General features: G+C 39.6%; 2 protein-coding genes across 10 annotated transcripts in view; both read left to right on the forward strand.

Moving 5' to 3' along the window:
• ehbp1 (EH domain binding protein 1) overlaps positions 1 to 8,764 on the forward strand; it is a 153,825-nt gene extending 145,061 nt beyond the window's left edge. For all 9 annotated transcript variants that reach the window (XM_077239519.1, XM_077239517.1, XM_077239511.1 and 6 more), the window contains 4 exons: positions 81 to 180; positions 1,155 to 1,228; positions 7,206 to 7,320; positions 7,640 to 8,764. In XM_077239519.1, coding sequence (XP_077095634.1) covers positions 81 to 180; positions 1,155 to 1,228; positions 7,206 to 7,320; positions 7,640 to 7,730 — 380 coding nt within the window. In that variant the 3' untranslated portion in view covers positions 7,731 to 8,764. The remainder of the gene's footprint in view (positions 1 to 80; positions 181 to 1,154; positions 1,229 to 7,205; positions 7,321 to 7,639) is intronic.
• A 3,727-nt stretch (positions 8,765 to 12,491) lies between these two features.
• otx1 (orthodenticle homeobox 1) lies at positions 12,492 to 18,009 on the forward strand. Its single transcript, XM_077239523.1, has 4 exons — positions 12,492 to 12,813; positions 14,340 to 14,529; positions 14,982 to 15,133; positions 16,191 to 18,009. The coding sequence occupies exons 2-4, from the start codon at positions 14,433 to 14,435 to the stop codon at positions 16,911 to 16,913; spliced, it is 972 nt and encodes a 323-aa protein (XP_077095638.1). The 5' UTR covers positions 12,492 to 12,813; positions 14,340 to 14,432; the 3' UTR covers positions 16,914 to 18,009.
• The last annotated feature ends 1,239 nt before the right edge of the window (positions 18,010 to 19,248 follow it).

Consider the following 19,248-nt stretch of genomic DNA (forward strand, 5'->3'; position numbering starts at 1 on the left):
GGGAGTCCAGAATGATGTTTATAATATGACAATAATGTTATAAAGTTTTACATGCTAAGTTTTTCTGTATGTGTCTTCAGGGAATAATAAGGAAGAGGAGGAATCCATGATGCAGGAATGGTTCACGCTGGTCAACAAGAAGAATGCTCTGATCCGCCGACAGAACCAGCTCTCTCTGCTGTGAGTTACTGTTTACTCTTTCTCTCTCTCTCCCACCCTTACCAATGAAAGCTGTGGTCTCTGAGCACACACACCTATAATATGTTGAGATCCACACTTGAAATGATTTTCCCAAGAGACCTGAGCCCAGTCAGAAGGTCGGGCCCCTCATTCACTTTCACCCCTCCCCGGCGGCCCTCCACCGTAAAGAGGACAAAACGGCATATCAGTACGGACGCTTCTGCAATAATGTGATTTCAAAGACTGTATTATTCCACCCATTATGAGAATTGGATCGACCAAAAAAAGAATTGAAAAAATGACTTTGTTCACCTAAAAGAGGAAGCCATAACAATAACCCGCATATTTACCCTCTTTTTTTTAACTGCTTTCGCAGTTTTTTTTTTGCCTCAAAAGATGATAATGTTCATTTTTTAAACCTTTCATGGTTTTCTTTAAAAGTGAGAGTGAGACGTATAGAAATCTGGGCGGCTGTTAATTCTGTATAAAGAGCGACAGAGAGAGGAGGAGAAGAAAGAGACAGAGTTTCAAAGCTCTCACAAATGACAGATTGAAGTATTCTAATCACATTATATCACTGGAAAAGGGCTTTTTAAGTGCTCAATTAAAAGTGCCTTGATAATTTCTCTTTCTTTCATTTCTTTTTAGTCACCGAACAGGCTGTGAAGGACAAATTCTATTATGGACAGAGTTAGCTCATTTCCAATACATTTGAAAGTGGTGAAATTTAATTTGCCGCGTGATACCCCACCCGTCCGCCCGCCCGCTTATCCACACCTACCCCCCACCCCCCAATCGCCATTTCCCCGCTCTCAGTCCCCTCTGTTCCGGTTTGTGTATCGCTTATTTGCAGTAGATTAATGTGAGGTAGGGAAGGTGTTGGCGAGTTCACGAATCAATGTTTATTAAAGGTTTCTTTAAGTGTTTAATGATTTAGTAATTAACATATTGATGAACTTTTACAACTTGCCCAGGGAGAAGGAACACGATCTGGAGAGACGCTTTGAGCTGCTGAACCGAGAATTAAGGGCAATGCTGGCGATTGAAGGTAAGAGGGAGTGAAAGAGGGATTTGGGGGTGAATTTGAGAGGCACTCTGTGAAAGACAAAGATCCTCTCCTGCTTAATTAAACCTGCCCGCGACGTGATCTTTGACACCACCGACATATTCTCCGCCCACCAAGCTCTGATCTGAAAACACTACTCTTTAATAATGTAGATCTTACAAATTCACCCTGGGACTGTACACAAGATACACGATTTGCTCTCAAAATCACAAGTATTAGAGCCAAAAGTGCACATGTCATTTCCACATCAATATTACATGTCATTTCCACATCAATATTAAATCTCTGTGATGTGCCCCAGGGCGCCGGAGGACGCGCTCATGTTTATAAGCTTTTTGAGTGCGTGTAATACAGACAGGTAAGGAAAGTTAAAAAAAAAAATACAAAAAATAAAGCCTATTGTGCTGTATCAAAGTTGTCTGGTTAAGTTTAATCCCTTTGACTGTGTCCTCTTTCGCAAAATGAACCTTTTACAATCAATGCAAATTGATTTTACAATTCGATGGTGACCCTCTCGCCCCTTGGCTAGCCATGGTAATTTCTTTCTGCACCTGATAAGCTAGCTGATCCATCATAAATCAATTCTAATTAGTTCGGAGAGGTTGACAGTGGACATGAATAGCCAAGCAGAGAGCACAGCTCCTCATATTGTGATGCTGCCGTTCGCCACACACTTTCTCACCTCAAGGGCTCCGCCGAGGCAGATCAACATGATTCATCTCAATATTTTGACATGCTTCTGTCTTGTTTCTGAAAGATTCCTCCACACTGAGAGTCACCGTGATACTGAACGCTAAATGCTGAGCCTGATATCGAGAACTAATAACGTTCAGATGTTGAAGTGCCTCGGCCTTGTGTCCACTTATCAGTGAACATGGAGTGAGTTCCAAATATTGGTCTGGATGTGCAAGGGTGACGGGGTCCGTCCACGGCAGTGGTAATTCAGTCCCTGCTGCTTGTAACAACCCTATCAGTCCACACACTGCTACCTGTTGAATTATCACTCGCAGTTATTTTCTCTCTCTCTCTCTCACTTTATCTCCCTTGCTCCTCTCTCTCTCATGAGGCCCAGCACTTGGCATTCAGAGTCAGGGTGTTTCTGAAGCGAGTCAGAGATAGTTCTGAGCTGCTGGTGAGGAGGTTCGTGCATCAGTTTCTTATTTGGTGCCCCGACGGGCTCTCGCGCCCAGGCAATGCAGACAGGTAATTGCTGATTTGCTTGGTCAGCTGATGACATTGGAAGTGTAGCGGCTGAGGCGTTCAGACACAAACACACACACACACACACACACACTTTCTCCCGTATCAGTGCACACTCTCTGATAGAGAAAAATCCTCACCCTCTTCGACCCCACGACTGTGCAGAGGAGAGTCTACAGTCAGTGTGACCTGGAGATGAGTTATATTGAAGGCTCGTATAGATGTCATGGAGAGGTTTGGGTAGCATTTAGGGCATTTTATGTTTTGTTTTTTTAACAAATTGTCAAGAAGGATTTGTTTTTCCATTATAAGGTGTCCTTAAATGTTGTTTTTCTTCTAACTTTTAAAAATTGAGAATTGTAATTGAGGTGTACATTAATTGAGGTTAGAATTTAATTTTGAATTTGCATTCAAATTTACATTTGAATAATAAGTTGTACAATTAAAATGAATTGAAATGCATCATTCATTTTTAACGAGAAAACTAAAAAGGCAAAGTTTATCAAGACAAACTTTGAATGTTGGCTTAGCAAAGACTTAAGAAGAAAAGTTTTTTAAAAAGTGTTTAAAACAGTTTGAAGATTAGATAGATATTATCTCATAAAATTAAATGATCTTTTATGAACTATAATCGAAGAATAATTCTTTTCCTAGAATGCATAATTTTTTTTTATTACAATTAAGTAAACTTATCTTCCTGTCATTCCCATTCAAATTCCAGTTCAGTTTTGCTGTGGAATTTGGCCTGTTCAATTGAATTGAATTTTGAATTTTAAAAGGGATTTACTCCTTTTGATCCATTTATTCAGATCTGAATTTGCCTAACCCTTACTAACATGACATATGGAACAACCTTTGTCAGCTAGACCAGGTTGTTGTTTTTTTTCTTACCCTTTTTTTAATAAATAATAATACTGTAGATATCATTACTCGCTACACTTGTTGCCTGTTTCATTACACATTATTAGATCTGAAGCCCGTGGACACCAGTATGGGAAAGATTTTTTATTTTATAAATTATAAAGGCAGGTTGAAAAGACGCTAAGGATTCGGTTAAAAGTGTGGAGCAAACAGGGTGAGTGTTAATGTCAGGTAAACGATAACCCCTTCAGTCTGCGCTCTGCTGTGGGGAGGCAAAGAAAAGTGCCGAGGCCTTCCACAATATGCCATGACTCCTATTTCTCTGCCTCCAAATTGATCCTTTTTGCCCTTTTTATCTGCCTGCCATGCACACACGCTTTCTCTCAAATTCGTCTTTTTCCCCCTCCCCTCTCCCTATTTCTTTCTTTCCTCAAATGCGGTGCACTCCGGGGCGTTATATTTGAAAGTGGACGCTCCTTTTTGCTGAGGGATTTCTGCATAGGTCCCCCAGTTTTGTTGTTACGGTTTTATATGATAAGCTTTTTTATATGTTTAAAATCAATATGTAATCCTGTGCAAGGGCTTATCCCCCTACAACCCCATTTGTAAATCTATTTGAGCTTTGTTACATGTCTGGGCTGCCGTATTCCTCAGATTGATTGGGTGCAGTGTGAGAATCCTATCAAATGGCCGGCTTTGATGATGTTGCAAACTCTTTCAAGATTGCTAGTTGACTGGAACTGGAGATAAGGCGAGACGACACTTTCTCATTCTACACTATTCACTGAAATCTGTGTTCATTTCCATTTAGCCGTTGCTTTCTGCATTTGACACTCAATATCCACTTTTATACAAAAGCACCTAATAGATATTTATATTTGTTAAGTCTCCTGATTCACTTAAGTTTTCCGTGTTGTCGGAATATATTCTGTTTTGTATTTTATAATATTATTTTTATTAATATTGTTTTTAACTGTTTTTATTTAATTTGGGTGATAATATTCAGTTGTTCGTGGTAGTTGATGTCAAGACTGTATCAATTTACTGAAATCATTTTTGCTCTTTTTTCCAGCATTTTAACCTTGTGTAGTTAAAGTTTTTTCTATTTAAAAAAAAACAAATTAGTAACATCGCTCATATGCATGCACAGAAACACAAGATGCAGATTAGTAATTCAAAGATTTATTCAAAGACATTGTGTATAAGGTTTGTTTTTGATAGTCACTTTATTTGTATCTGATGTAGTTTGGGTGTAGTGTGGTAAGAATCCAGGGACTGTCGTCCCATCACCCTCCTTGTCATGGTTCTCCATGTTGGTCTTTGTCTCATTCCCAGCTGGCCTCTCTCCAGCTCCATCTTACACTGGCACTCCCAGCCTGCCCACTGCTTGCCTAAATCTGCTGTAATAAGATCATGCATTTTTCCCTGGATTCCTCCAAAACTATTTATTTCCTGTTATTTCTTCCAAAAAAAAGTTCTAACCAAAAAAAAAACTCCATTCCAAAAGTTTGCTCCGTGTGTCCGTACACTATAGCGAGCACGGCGGGTGTGTGAAGTTTGTGTTTAGTGATCTTTCAGCAGAACTCTCAGAAGAAGCTCTGTGCCTCCTGAAGCTGCCGAGCAGGTTGCACTCTTGAATAAATTTTGCTGTGGAGGAGGGTCATGGGGATTTGAACCAGCGCATTCTTCTGTGGGTTGTGAGTGCTCACATGGTTACCATTGGTGTGCATTGTTAGGGTTATCTGAATAAGCACCGACCATGTGAGTTTTAACGTGATTGCCCAGGGCGATGAGAGGGAGAGAAAGAGGGGAGTAATCCAAAAAGGATTGAACCCCCCACCCCACTACCACCACCAACTCCAAGTAGTCTTCATCCATCTCTTCTTCAAGGAAAAAAAGAGAGGAGGCAGCAGCTTCCGTTAGTGTTTTTTTGGCGAGTTGCGTTGGCTCGTTTACTCTGCCGTGTCCCTCTGCGTCCATATTCATTGTTTACCTTCTTAATGAGGGGGGCGGTGCCCTTTCCGCTTGATTGACAGCTGCATGCGGCCTCTGCTGGAGGTGCAGGGGAGGATCTGTGGCTTTTTGGCTGAGAATGCTGAAGGGGAACAGGAGGAGGAGGTAAAGAGTCGAGGGCCTTTCTATCTCTCTCTCTCTCGCGCTCCCTCTCTCTCTACCTCTTTGGGACATGCAGGAGAAGTTTTTGTTGGTTGTAGCCTAACCTCCTGGCAGGTCTTTGTGAAGTAGGCATTGTCGTTTTTGACGGAGGGGTAGCAGAAACGACAGAGCGAATTAAAGAGGAGGGTCGTGAAAGACAGAACGTATGGAGCGCGATGCAGGATAAACAGTCTGGCCTGTTGGATGTTAAATACGGTCAGCACTGCAGGCGCACAAGAAATGGCTAGCCTTTGTCGCATTGCTATCATAACAGAAAATTAAACTCACTTTTGCAAATAGCTAAATTGCTTTGCAAAACGAACAATGCACCTTTTTTTCAATTTCTTTCCCGGATGCAGCTTTTGTTAAAATTTGGCAAATTTGTTAAAGCTGAGACAAATCCTCTCAAATATTTAGCATTGCCCTCTCTGAAGCCTAGTGTCAGAACACCAAAGACTTTTATTTAGCTGTTGGGGGCCAAATAACTTTCAAATATTGGAACTGTGTTAATTTTGCCACCACGTTTCACTTCAAAGGCGAAGAGGTTAAACGAGAGCGAGGAGCAGACCTTTCGGGACCAACGACTCTCTCAGCACCACACTGCAATTTCACATAACATATTTATTTTTAATGAAGTACATTTATTTCAAGTATTGACTTTTCAGAAGGCAGAATGTGCGTTTATCTTCCTTTTTCTTTTTTTGATAGAAATTGGTGACTATTTAGTGAGAGAATTTGATTTTGTATGCATGTATTTTTGTGAGTCTATGTGCATGAGGGAGCGCTAATAAAGCAGTGTAAAGACACAAGTACAGTCTGTTCTTACAGCGGGCTGAAGAATAGGCCCGGTAAGATAACTTCCCCTTGGCTGTGAGCAGGCCCTAATCTGCACTGGTATCAGTAAGGCCTGATCCCGTCTGCCTGGCTGATATTTCAGACCTGTTGTTGGCAGAGGGACATGAGCAGGTCACCTCACATAGACCTTTGCTAGTTACGCACCTTTTATACATTACATTACAAAAAACTCATATACAACCCATTTCTTCCAGATTATGGAACTCCATGTTTGTTTAAGTTACAAAAATCTGAATTATAATGTACTTATGGACACATCTTTTGCTATTTATTCTTGGTGTGAATCTTAATGTATTCATGCTATCTTAAATGCGTCAGTGCGTCTCTTTGGGAGCTGTTTTGAGGCGTCTGAAAGCATTTAGTGTACTTAAAGCACTGTCCTCGCATTCACTCGTGTTATCAGATCCTTTTTGTCTGAATTCCACCGTGTGGCGGCTCTCCGTACAGGAACCTGTAGGTGCCCTGGTACAACTTCACAATAACTCCACAACAGTACGGGCTACGCTTTCTTCTCTGAATATTTTATCACGGGACAGTGATGTCTTTAAAGGGATAGTTCACTCAAAATGTACATTTCTGTCATCATTTACTCACCTTAATGTCATTCCAAACCTGTATGAGTTTCTTTCTTCTGCAGAAAAGAAAAGAAAAGAGAAGATAAAACAACATTGAGATTAATTTTTTATGATATCTTCGTTTTTGATAGTCATACAGGTTTGGAGCGACATGACGGTGAGTAAATGATGATTTTCCAGAACTGTGATTTTCAGGTGAACTATCACTTTAAGTCTTGTTTTTCTGGATTGTGTTGGAAGGTGCTATGAGGTGATTAGTGATCAGCCCGAGCTTTTTCTCTAACAGTCACCCATGTTTCCTCTCCTTCTACCAGACTGGCAGAAGACGGAGGCACAGAAGCGGCGAGAGCAGCTGCTGCTGGATGAGCTGGTCATACTGGTCAACAAACGTGACGCGCTGGTCCGAGACCTGGACGCCCAGGAGAAAGAGTAAGTCCTCTTGCCGCAAGGCATTGTGGGATTGCTAGAGCCAGGATTAGTCCTAGGCCCTGTAGCATGGTTCAGGGAGGGTTTAAAGGCCAAAGTTTACAGTCACTCTCATTCTCTTTGCCACTGAGCATGTTTAGGTGTTTTGTGGGGTGGGGGGGTGGAGTCAGGCAGAGAGGGCTTGTGAATATTTCAAGAGTTGAAGTGACTCTGAAGCCATTCAGACAGAGTACAGGTCATAGGTTGTGGAGATGCAGGTGGCATTCTCCTGTGTCCATGTGTGTGACCTTTGATCCTGTGTGTCCTGTGTGTGTGTCGGCAGGGCTGAAGAGGAAGATGAGCACCTGGAGAGAACCCTAGAACAGAACAAAGGCAAGATGGCAAAAAAAGAGGAGAAGTGTGTTCTTCAGTGATGGTCATTTCCGAAGCAACAAAGGAGCAAGATGACGTGTACGCTACAAAGTCTTGAAATGTATTTGTGTCATAGAGACTACAGCATACACTTTATTATTGTTGTTTTAAATCTTCATATGTTGATCTTTTTATTATGTAAGGGCTGAAGAACTGCTGAATGCCCTGAGATGCATCCTGTTTCATTAATACAAGAGAGATTTATTGTTTCACATACATAAATTCAATCACTTTGTTATTGTTTGGTTTTTTGGATTTCACAAACAAGGTACTTGAAGAACTAATATTTGAGGAGATGCAAAAAGCTTTACAATTTCGAAAACTTTCTGACTAAATGGTTAAATCTATTATAATTTAGATTAATCTGAACACTAAGATATTCGCAGTTTCTTTCGTACAGGAAATTATAACTCAAAGTTTCGGTACAGTGCATAAACTGGGAACATTTCTGTTTGTGAATAGGATTGGGTTTCAAAATCATATCACATTTCAGTTTTAAGAAAATCTATCAGCATGTTCTCCTCTAACAAGAGCTGAAATGTTTTAATTACTCAACTTTCTACGTGTAGAATATTTGTGAAGGGGGACTTGTTGCATAAAAAAAAGATTTTGTGTTTTACTGACTTTTTTATGTTTAATATGTTTACCAAACATTTTAGAGCTTTCTTTAGTGAGAAGAGTGAAATACTGCGAGTGCTTCAACAGAAATAAACGGTCATGTTGTACATTTCATTTCATTGTTTGAGGCTTAAAGCATGGAGGAAAAAAAACAATTTTATTCTCAGAAGCAGTCACGATCAGAGTAATTTATTACTGTTTGCTTTTATTACTGTTTGAGACGTTTTTAAAGTAACCATTTTCACAATCCTGTACATTTGCTCAAAGACTTTAATATTTATTGTATAGTTAGAAGGGAGGCTTTTCTTGTCCGCATATTTCACTTCTTTATTGTAAGAGCATCACCGGTTTATTTATTCATTCAACTGTACTATAAATATCACTGTTCAATAAAATTCAAAATGATTTCATACTCGAATCAAACAGCAGCTCGTGTGGTTTTGGGTGTTGCTAATAGATTTGGCCTTGTTTTTCTAAAGAAAATCCTGTGTCATCGTTTTTCAGCTGATACTGAAAAAACTTAGAATTTGAATTTTGAAACACATTTATTTAATTGTGCCGTTTATGCAGTTCTGTTCCTTTTTTATTCTTCTGTCATAATTGAATAGATTTGCCTGCTATATGATGTTTAACCTAACGATTTAATAATCATTTTAATTAATGGTGTTTTATTTTTCGTAAGTTCTGACTGGTCTGTTTCTGACACATTACTTTAAAACGCATATGAATTCGCACTAAGACGAAACAAGACAGACGTTTTATATAGCTATAGCCTATACATGTGTGTGTGTATATATATATATATATATATATATATATATATATATATATAAAACAATTTACAGGCACTCGAGAGGGACATCCAGTTAGTATTGCGAAAATTCCCCTGCATTTTACGGTTAGGCCTATTTCTAAATGAATGTTTGCGTTTTGTTTTGTTTGAGGTCTTTCCTCAGAGGGAGATTAAGGCAGAATCGCTCCGTCCAAAGCATCTGCTTTCCCTCAGACACTTAATTCTGAGCCAAACAGTCATCACCGCAGCTTCGCATCCTCCATTTAACGAGCAAAATAAGTTTTGACAGCTGACGTCCTCCCTTAGCCCTTCTAATACTTGCACATTAATTTGCTGATGGTTGGGTCTGACTACCTCCATTTTCCCCTTGGGCGTTATGTTTTTGTTTTTATTATTTTGCAGTTATCACAGATGACTGTAATCTTCTGAATATGATAAACTACTGGCGCTCACAAGCCATTACACGGCGGCGGAAAGGACATTTGTTTGTTGCCTTAACTAATCGGAGAGTTTTAGCCTGTGAGATGCTTGAAACGCATGTCATAATTTTATGCATTAGACCTGTGGCGAGGTCCGTGTAATCCCGATGAGACGGTAGCGTGGTGTTCATATCCAAATGACCGCTTTGAACTGTTCTTGAGTCCATTCAGATGCCTAATTTAATACAAGGTGTGCATGCATACATCTGATTTGTCCCCGTGAAACGTGGGATGGAATATTAATATTTTACTTCTGGAATAGCTAAAGTTGCCTAGCTGTCTTTTAATTGCACCTTTTTTACAAGTAGCTCTTAAAACGCTTCAACTTTATTTTATTATTTTAAACAAACAAAAAAAATTTGATTCAATTTAATTAGGCTATTTGATGCATTTGTGGTTTCTTGCATTAGCCTATATCGTAACTGAATTGATGTTCTTTCAGTCAAGCAACTATCAGAAAGTTTAGATAGCCTATCTCTGGTATTTCCTCTTCATTTCACACACTCAAACACAAACGAGAATATAAAAAAAATCGAATATATTATCTGGGTAGTTCTAGTTCACACACTCACATGCAGTGGCATTGTCAAAATGCACAATTCCGTCCTTACCTGATTGTTGTCCATTTTGCCAACTGTTGTTTTCAGGCTCAAACCAATAGTGTATGGGGGGGGGGGGGGGGGGGGGGGGGGGGGGGGGGGGGGTGAATAAAATAACGCTTTTTAAAATAAATGTTCTTATCACATGCAGATAAAAAGAAAAGAGCTATCCGAAACAGCGTCGAGAGCAGGACAGCATCTCAGCGCGAGCAGAGCGCGCGTTCTGTGGATCCAGCTGCTTTGAATTCCACGGCCTGACTTCAGGTGTTGAGCAGTTGGACTTGACGAAGCCCCTCGACTGCCGAAAATCCTTCCCTCGTCCTAAAATACACCAGGGGAAACGGTACCGAGCCTTCCGTAAGAGCTTCAATATCGTATTTTATGCATCATCTTTTTAATAAGGACCGACAACATCGCCGACTCGCTCCCATCCTGCCGGCTAAAGAAACCAAACTTTTCCCCCTCCTCTTCTAGCCTCCTCTAATCCCGAGATTTACGAGCTCAGCATTTAGAAAATTCGACTGCAATTTGGGATTAGACAAAATACTCTTATTACAAAAGCTTCTTGCAACCTGATAACTCGATACTTGTCCTGGGTTTATCACGGGGTCTTAGCAACGTCAGGGCCGAAAGAATTAAACACACACAAAATAAATATAGGCTACAATTCCTGCATTTTGTCCGTTTGCTGGTTAAGGATCACATTTTGTTATGATTATTATTGTCCGTGGACATAGTTTAAGGGCAGGTGGAATCTGCCTTTATGGGGGGGCTGGAGGCAGCACTTGTGCTTTAAACAGGCGGTAAAACATTTAATATGCGCATTCCCTGTCACCGTACTTCTAAGCAGTATCCAATAACTTTCCCTTTAGTTTTTCCGCGTCTATTGACAGCTACCAGCAGCATCTCTGTTATTCCCAAGAGTAGGCTACTTTTGTCGATGACTTTGTTGATCTATAGAAGAACGCGTAAAGCCGCCCGGTCTTTGATTGGATGCCCCCATATAGTAAAAATGTAATTTCGTTCCTCCGGCGGTCACTTGCTTTGAACATTAGGTCGCTTTCAGCTCAGGCCTCAATTAGAATGAGTTGATTTTGTGAGATCAACAAAAGGACCGAGCGAAGCCTTATTAAGATCTTCTGAGCCTTTCAGAAACAGTTAAGGAAACACCGCGCCCTCCGTGATATTCTGTTACCGTATTTTATTGGCATTTCTTTGGGAAAGTGAGGCTTGAAAGGTGCTTTCTTTGATTCTCTGAGACTCAGACTCTCTCCATGTGCTGATTTCGTTTCTTTTCTGGAAGGGCCGAGTTTTTCTTCACTCCCTTTCACGTTTCCTCTCCGTCTGCCTATTAAACTTTACGCACACTATTCTGAAATGTAATTCTAAGTGGGGATTAGCCACTCATTAATATTCATGAGGCGGGGTAACAATAAAAATGAAAATAGATAAAGTGGATAAATTAAACTTTTTTGATGCATTTTACCCCGCTTCAAATCGATGGACTATAAATGAATCAATCACTTAAAGTTTGTAGCATCAAACGGTAGGCTAGGCTACTTGTGAATTATTTTTTTAAAAATTTTTTGCGTGATGTCAGACATTTCATTAAAGACCTTAATGTCCTTTTTTTTTTAAACTCTTTGGATAGTGTATATAGCTGTAATTAGCCTATAGTAGAGTCTTTAATCCAAGTGGGTAAATTCTGCCTTCACATGAATTAATAAATTAATATTAATCAAATATTCGATATGGTATCCGATTTTTTTTCTAGAAGTCGGCTAAACCAAAATACATTTCAAGACACAAAACTGTTACAATTGTAATTACGCAACTAGACAAATGTTTTGTTTAGATTTGACACGACTTCCTAATTAAATGTTTTGGTCAATTTCGTAATCGTAAGGTCTTTTAGTAAAATATTATAATTTAAATAGCTATTTTTTAAAGTTGTATAGCCTGCTTTATAGCCTACCTTAATTTCATAAATGAAGCCCATTTCTTAATATATTTACCAACCAATTTCTAGGAAATGTTTAACTGTATTGTCAACACTTTTCTGGATATTTTAGGTCTTCTCGAAATTCTAAAGATTTATTTGGACCGTGCATGTTCTTGATATCTCTAGTAAGCGCGGGGTGGGGCTTTAAAGAGGTTCTGCCCGTGGACTGGTTGTTACAGTTGTCAATCAAGCAGGGAATGCGCGGTGATTGGCTGGAGTGGGCGGATCTGCAGGTGTCCTACGCTCTTAGAGAGGCAGGGTTAGGAGAAGGTGATCAATCTCCATCCGTCTACATTAGCAATCACCTTAAACTAGTGACAGACACGAACGAGAAAGCCAAAGCAAATGAGTTTAATGTATTTGGTTTTAAACCCCGGGAACACACTCTCAATAGGTTACAAGAAGTCCAGCTAAACGCCAAACACGTGCGCCATATCAACATTACGGCAGTTTTGAGGAGTTTTAGACGACATTTATTTGGTGAGGTTCCTCGGTCGATTTGCCTTCCTGAACTCTTCCACTGGTGGATATTTTTATCGTCTTGTCAGACTGCAGATATTGAGGAGAGGAGAAGGACGCAGGGTTCTGAAAAAGGTAAGAACAAATGCGCCTTTTAATTTATTCCCCCCATAATTTTAGTTCTACTCTTCATAAAACGAAACTAATACAAGTTTCAGTTAGTGTTAAAATTTCTTATTTTATGTTTGCACAACATTTGGTTTTCTGATGTTCTATTTAGACAAATTTGGTTTTCTTGGAGTATAAAAAAAAGTTTTCTATTTTTATTGACCTCTTCAATACCGACGTCAGTGGTGTGTTTAAGTTAGCCTACGTAGTAAACAGTCTGGTATTTGTCATAGTCGCTTCGAAGCAAATGTTTCAAAATGAATTCAATCTAAAAAGTAGCAAGCCGTATATGTTTGAATTGAACACGAGCATTTTTGCACCGATCATCTCACCGCCGCTGTATAGAACAGCCTAAGCCGGCTCACTTGGAGAGTAATTGGAGAGGCGTGTTTTGTTTTTTTGTTAATTTATTTTGGTGATAAGGCCAAGAAATGAAGGTGTTTCCCCTGAGGCCTAATCTGCATTGTAATTGAGTTAATTTGCACGTAGATGTGTTCTTTATAACCATTCTTTACATAGTAAAGAATAAGCAAGGAATAGATTGGAATACACAAAACTCTAAATGGCTCGGTTCTCTCAGCACGGGGCCCATCCACATTCATTTCCACTAGATAACCAGTCAGCTCCTACATTTGGTTAAAAATTGAACGACTAACAAAATTAATACTACGACGCGTTAATGGCAATACGATACGTTTTTTTTAATGGTACAAGACTGTGATGAGTATATGTCTTCTAGAAGTAGCCTGTCTCTGTTTTATCCTAACTACCTATTTTGAAAGATGTAATTTTCAACTATTTATTTAAATAATTAACAATAAACATTTTCTATTACGCCTTTTTTACACAAAGCTAAATTAAGTGTGACACTGAAGACCATGTTTATTAGGCCTCTAAGTTTTGTAATTATTTTGATAAGTAGGCTACTTTTAAACTGCACAGATTTAGTCTTAAATGCCCTGTAACGATATAGCTAATCTGCAGAGCCGTATTTAAAATGTAAATCATTACAAAAAAACGAATGTAAAATAAATGTAGCTAAATCTTACAAAATATTTTAAATGCTTTGTCTTTTATGTAGGAGATGTGCGAAAATGGGGACTATTTATAGGCTAGGCTACTTTATATTTGTAAGCATATTTCAGCCAAAACTCTACAAATTGTAGAAATATTTAGAAATACAATAATACTTTTGATTCACGTCAAGCATCCTGGTATCAGTTTTCAGCACTGTGCTGTTTTTCGTTTTAAATTCCTTATTAGAAGCCTAGTAGTAGGCTATATTATCATCATCGTCGAAAAAGGTAGCCATAATAGATACGTTTTCTGTATGATTTAAAACCAATTAGATTGTCACTTATTTATAGGCTACCTTATTTTCTCTAATAATTGTTCAGTTCTTATTGACACCTATTTAATTTACTTTGCAGTTTTCATACTTTTTATTTCCTTTTGAAACAAATTTTGTTAATATTATTACAATCACATTTCAGTAACTTAAATCGGGTCCGTCCTTCGTCAAACTGCAACATCGGGGGAAATCGAACTATTGGCAAGATCTGGGGGGACCCGTGACTGCCTCTAGCATGATGTCATACCTCAAACAGCCCCCCTACGCCATGAACGGCCTGGGGCTCAGCGGAGCGGCCATGGACCTCCTGCACCCGTCCGTCGGATACCCAGGTACTTCAATAACACAGTTTACGTGTAGCCTACGAAGACCCGTGTTTAACACAGCGCTTTTTAAGCAAGAATCACGTCTGTGTTTTTTGTCTATTTTTTAAGTTGTTAGAGACTGTTTTCAATAGGCTAAAGCTTTACTGAAATTCTTGACATTGTCTAAGCGCTTTTTTCGATGTTTAAAAAGGCCTTATTGTCCCTATTATGCTCAATGTATTATTTAGCCTATTTATTTATATATGTGTGTAGTCTATATGACTATATACACGTAGGCTACACATAACCCGCAAAATCTCTAATAATTTAAAGCGCTTTAAAGTAGCCCATAAATAATAAAATATAATTACTTTAATTTCCGGAAATTTACTGAAGCTCCTTGCAATGCTACATTTTAAAAAATCATAATATATGTATTCTGTGTAGTTACTCTTTTGACATGTTTTTATTTCCCCCAGCGACGCCCAGAAAGCAGCGGCGGGAAAGAACGACATTTACGCGCTCACAGCTTGACATTCTCGAATCGCTCTTTGCCAAAACTCGTTATCCGGACATATTTATGAGAGAGGAGGTGGCACTGAAGATCAACCTTCCTGAGTCCAGAGTTCAGGTACATGTAACCACTAAATGTTTGGAGGGGGAAAAAATCAAAATAGACTAAATTGTTCCTTTAGAAAAAACAATTGTTCAAGTATGACAACTTTCCCTAAATATTCGTTAATGTGCTTTATGCTCAGCTGCTCCCCCTACTGATTTTCTTAAAAGTTCGTAGTAGTTTGTAATGATTACAATTATTGCTATTATTATTATTATTATTATTATAGACTCCTAGGTGCATGTTTGACATTTTGGTTGTCAGCCTAGTTGTACAGCCATTACAGAACTAGGGTTAATTGGTAGGTGATTTCTGCTCCTCTGTCTGTTTTCTTTTTTTATGTATTATGCAGCATGAGATAATTTGTATAAATTACGTTTGAATTAGTAATCTCCAAACCAAAGTAGTGTTCAGAGCATTTGTTAGTGCAATTTGAATTGATATTCCTGCACTGAGGACATGTGGCCATATAGTCCCAAGTATATTAAGGTGTTTCCCAGATCACTGTGATTTTAAAATGCTCATTAATTTTGATGTAAATACCAGTGATGAGGAAATGTTAAATTCCCACAGTCCGTTGTGGATTTTTCATGCAAATAATGCTTTTTCTGAAGTGATCCGAGGCCTAAAGGAGCAACCCTCCGTCAATTTCCCAAGAAATTTTATTTGCTCTTAATAAGCGCATGAAACAAAACGCTTTACACGGTCAGACCCTCCTTCCACTATTGAATTACCATCTCTGCGGAGAAACTCAATAGGCTGCTATCACCCAGTCGTCTACAAGCACTGAAATTAGATCCACACAGTAAAGCAGAAAGGCCCTGCATGCAAATTAAAGCCAGGAACTGCTAATAACTAGCTATTTTCCACTCTGATATTGCACAATGGCTCTCCAACATGTCCTTCAGCCATGCACGAAGGTCTCCATAATCATTTAATGGGGCTCTGTGTGCGTGTGTGTATTAGGCGTAATGGACTCATGTGCTGTCCTCTTTTGATGTGCATCTATTTTTAAAGGTGTTGTTAAAACAGTGCATTTGACGTGTTTTTGTTTCCTCTATCCGTCCTGCAGGTGTGGTTTAAGAATCGTCGTGCTAAATGTCGTCAGCAGCAGCAGAGTGGCAGCAGCACTAAAGCTCGGCCTGCAAAGAAGAAATCCTCGCCCACCCGGGAGAGCACAGGCTCCGAGAGCAGCGGCCAGTTCACCCCTCCGGCAGTCTCCAGTGCTGGCTCTTCCTCCTCCTCTTCCTCCACCACCAATAACACAGGCATCAGTAGCACCTCTACCTCTATCAGTACTGTCTCCTCAATCTGGAGCCCTGCCATTTCTCCAGGCTCCGCACCCCCGTCCGTCTCCCTGCCGGAGCCCGTCGCTCCCTCAAACACCTCCTGCATGCAGCGCTCCGTCTCAGGCACGGCCGGCTCCTCCTACCCCATGCCCTACAACCAGACCACCGGCTACAGCCAGGGCTACCCGACTCCTTCCGGTTCTTACTTCAGTGGGGTGGACTGTGGCTCCTATTTGGCCCCCATGCACTCTCACCACCACCCTCACCAGCTCAGCCCCATGGCAGCTTCATCCATGTCCACGCACCCCCACCACCACATCAGCCAGTCCTCAGGACATCACCACCACCATCACCACCAGGCCTATAGTGGCACTGGCCTGGCCTTCAATTCTTCTGACTGCCTGGATTACAAGGAGCAAACAGCCTCCTCCTGGAAGCTCAACTTCAACACTACAGACTGTTTGGACTACAAAGACCAAGCATCCTGGAGGTTCCAAGTCTTGTGATCTGATTTTATTTTTTTTAAATGCCCTCCATTTTCACAATCTCTCTGTTTTAATAGTGTGCTGAGTTTAAGGAAAAAAAAATATATGGACTTGCAGATTTTAACAGAATAGTTAGATGTTCGTCCCCCTCCCCTCCCCCTTAGTGATAAGAAAGGGGAAAATGGCAAAGTTGTGGAATGAAATGAAAGCTAGTTTTACCTTTTTTGTCACTGAAGAGACTTAATTACATTTACTCGACGAGTCAGAGTTCTGGTTCTGAAGTGTTTCGCCGAACTCGCGTCACTCTCCTGCCTGATCTGGATTATCGTTTTTCTACACGGGACACTGAACGCTCAGCGACCGTTTTACCTCCACCTCTCAAACCTTGTACAGCTGTTTCGTTTTCTAAATATGGTTATTTTTTAGGATGACAGATTCTAGTCAGCTTCACGGAGCTGAATTTTGTACATATGTATTTGGGTCAGTTACATTGACCATATTTAGTTGGTGTTACTGGATTTCAAATGGTTTAATAAGACTTTGAAACGACTTTATGTAAATCTTTTTCCCAAATAATCCAAAGATCAAGAATTGGCCGCTGGACTTATTTGATATACTGAAAACCAATTTTTGTTACCCTGAAAAAATAAATAGGATTTTATATTGAGAACATCATGTGGGGGGAAAAAATTAAATTTTGAAAAAAAAATCATCTTAATTATACGTTGGACATTTTTAAGCGGGGAATATTTGGCTGTGATATTCCATTAGGTAAACTAGCATTTGAAGATTTGTTGCGGTGAAAGAGCACGGGCATGATTAAAATTGTTGGATGCATTTAACAGCACTTGACTTCTAATTGCTCTAACCGAGAAAAAAAAATCATGTGGATGAAAAATGTGGTTAAGGATGAATTCCCAAATGCCAGTGAAATGCTGAATGTACTGCAAGCGCAGATCATTACATTCATATCCGTAATAAAGATCAGTTAACTACCAGAATTTTTACATGACTTCTGACTGGGATATGTCCGATTTTAACACCCGAAATTTACTCTATTGGTGCAAATGTTTTCAACTCTCAACGAACGAATAAATAAGTAAAAAAGTACAATAAACGCACCTCAGTTTTATTTATTTCGTGAGATCCGGGATGCATTTTGGTTTTAGAACAACTTTTACATGGCCAATACAACATTATTTATTTTTTAACCAGTGATCTGTATAGCTGAATGATTATCTGCACTGAACTTGATGAACATTGATTTATTTCTATCGGACTGTGAGGATTTTAAGGGCGTGAGTGAAAACCCACATGTTACTGACTACATTTTTTTTTCACGTGGAAAGGATTAAGTTTTTGCTCAATAAATCGGTTATTTGCCATGGAAATGGATGCTACAACTGAGTATGCAGTGGTGTAAAATTGATTAATTCAAAACCGTGGACTTTAACTAGGCCTATATTCAGTTGGGCTTTAGAAAACACACAATCGTTTGAAGGTCTTTTTGTCTAAATTGTTATAAAGGCCACGGAACCGCAAAATTTCTTAAATATTTATTAACGCATTTGATCATGTTGTAATTGAATGCGCTCGCGATAATTGCTTCCCAGCAGAATCTCCGCGCGCTCTGGAGCACAAGGGCGTTTCGCCAAAATAACCCGGAGCGATATCGCTTCTTCTGATTCGGTAATGACGTGGGTGGGTCTGGGTTAATGGGTCAAAAGCGGGAGGGAGGCAGCCGTCAGGCACCGGGCCATTAAAGAAATAGCTCGAGAAAAACAAGGGCCCGCCTGGCAAAGCTGTTTAGATGAACGTGTTCGAACCAGTCTATGGTTCGAACAGAAAAAGTTTCTTTTTGGTTGATTAAGCAGCGGATAGAAGAATGTGCACAGGTTGTAAATTGTTTATATGTCTCACCACAGGAAGGCCTGCATTATTTTAAGTCCTAATTAATGACAAAAATCTGTCATATTTATTATAGCCCTATCACATTTTTATCATATGATAAATAAATGCGCATTAGATACACGCTACACGACGTTTCAATGAATATCATGTTATGTGTTTTTTTTCCAGAACAATTTCGTTAGTAGCATAGGCTAATAATAAAATAACCCATTCGCACGACTTTAATCAGCTTCAGTGTTTTTGTGTGGTAATTATTGATGTTGACCTGGCAGCTGAATCAACACCTTGCGCAGAAGGACATTACGCCTATTTGTTTTACTGTGCTCGCATTGAGACGCCACCGCAGCTCAGCGACACTACATAAACATGAATGGATTTGTAAGATTTGCATTAAACAAACATTTGCGTCCTGTCTTCCTGGGGAATAATTGAGGAGCTCGGACAC

This window comes from Siphateles boraxobius, unplaced genomic scaffold (assembly GCF_051911475.1).
Source record: "Siphateles boraxobius isolate OS27281-9 unplaced genomic scaffold, OSU_SipBor_1 22, whole genome shotgun sequence".
NCBI classification, from domain to species: domain Eukaryota; kingdom Metazoa; phylum Chordata; class Actinopteri; order Cypriniformes; family Leuciscidae; genus Siphateles; species Siphateles boraxobius.

Excerpts from the sequence above, each read along its gene's own strand:
- otx1 (XM_077239523.1), top strand. The coding sequence starts at position 14,433 with ATGATGTCATACCTCAAACAGCCCCCCTACGCCATGAACGGCCTGGGG. Across the intron at positions 14,530-14,981 it reads CCCGTCCGTCGGATACCCAG|CGACGCCCAGAAAGCAGCGG; the intron begins GTACTTCAATAA and ends TATTTCCCCCAG. Across the intron at positions 15,134-16,190 it reads TTCCTGAGTCCAGAGTTCAG|GTGTGGTTTAAGAATCGTCG; the intron begins GTACATGTAACC and ends TCCGTCCTGCAG.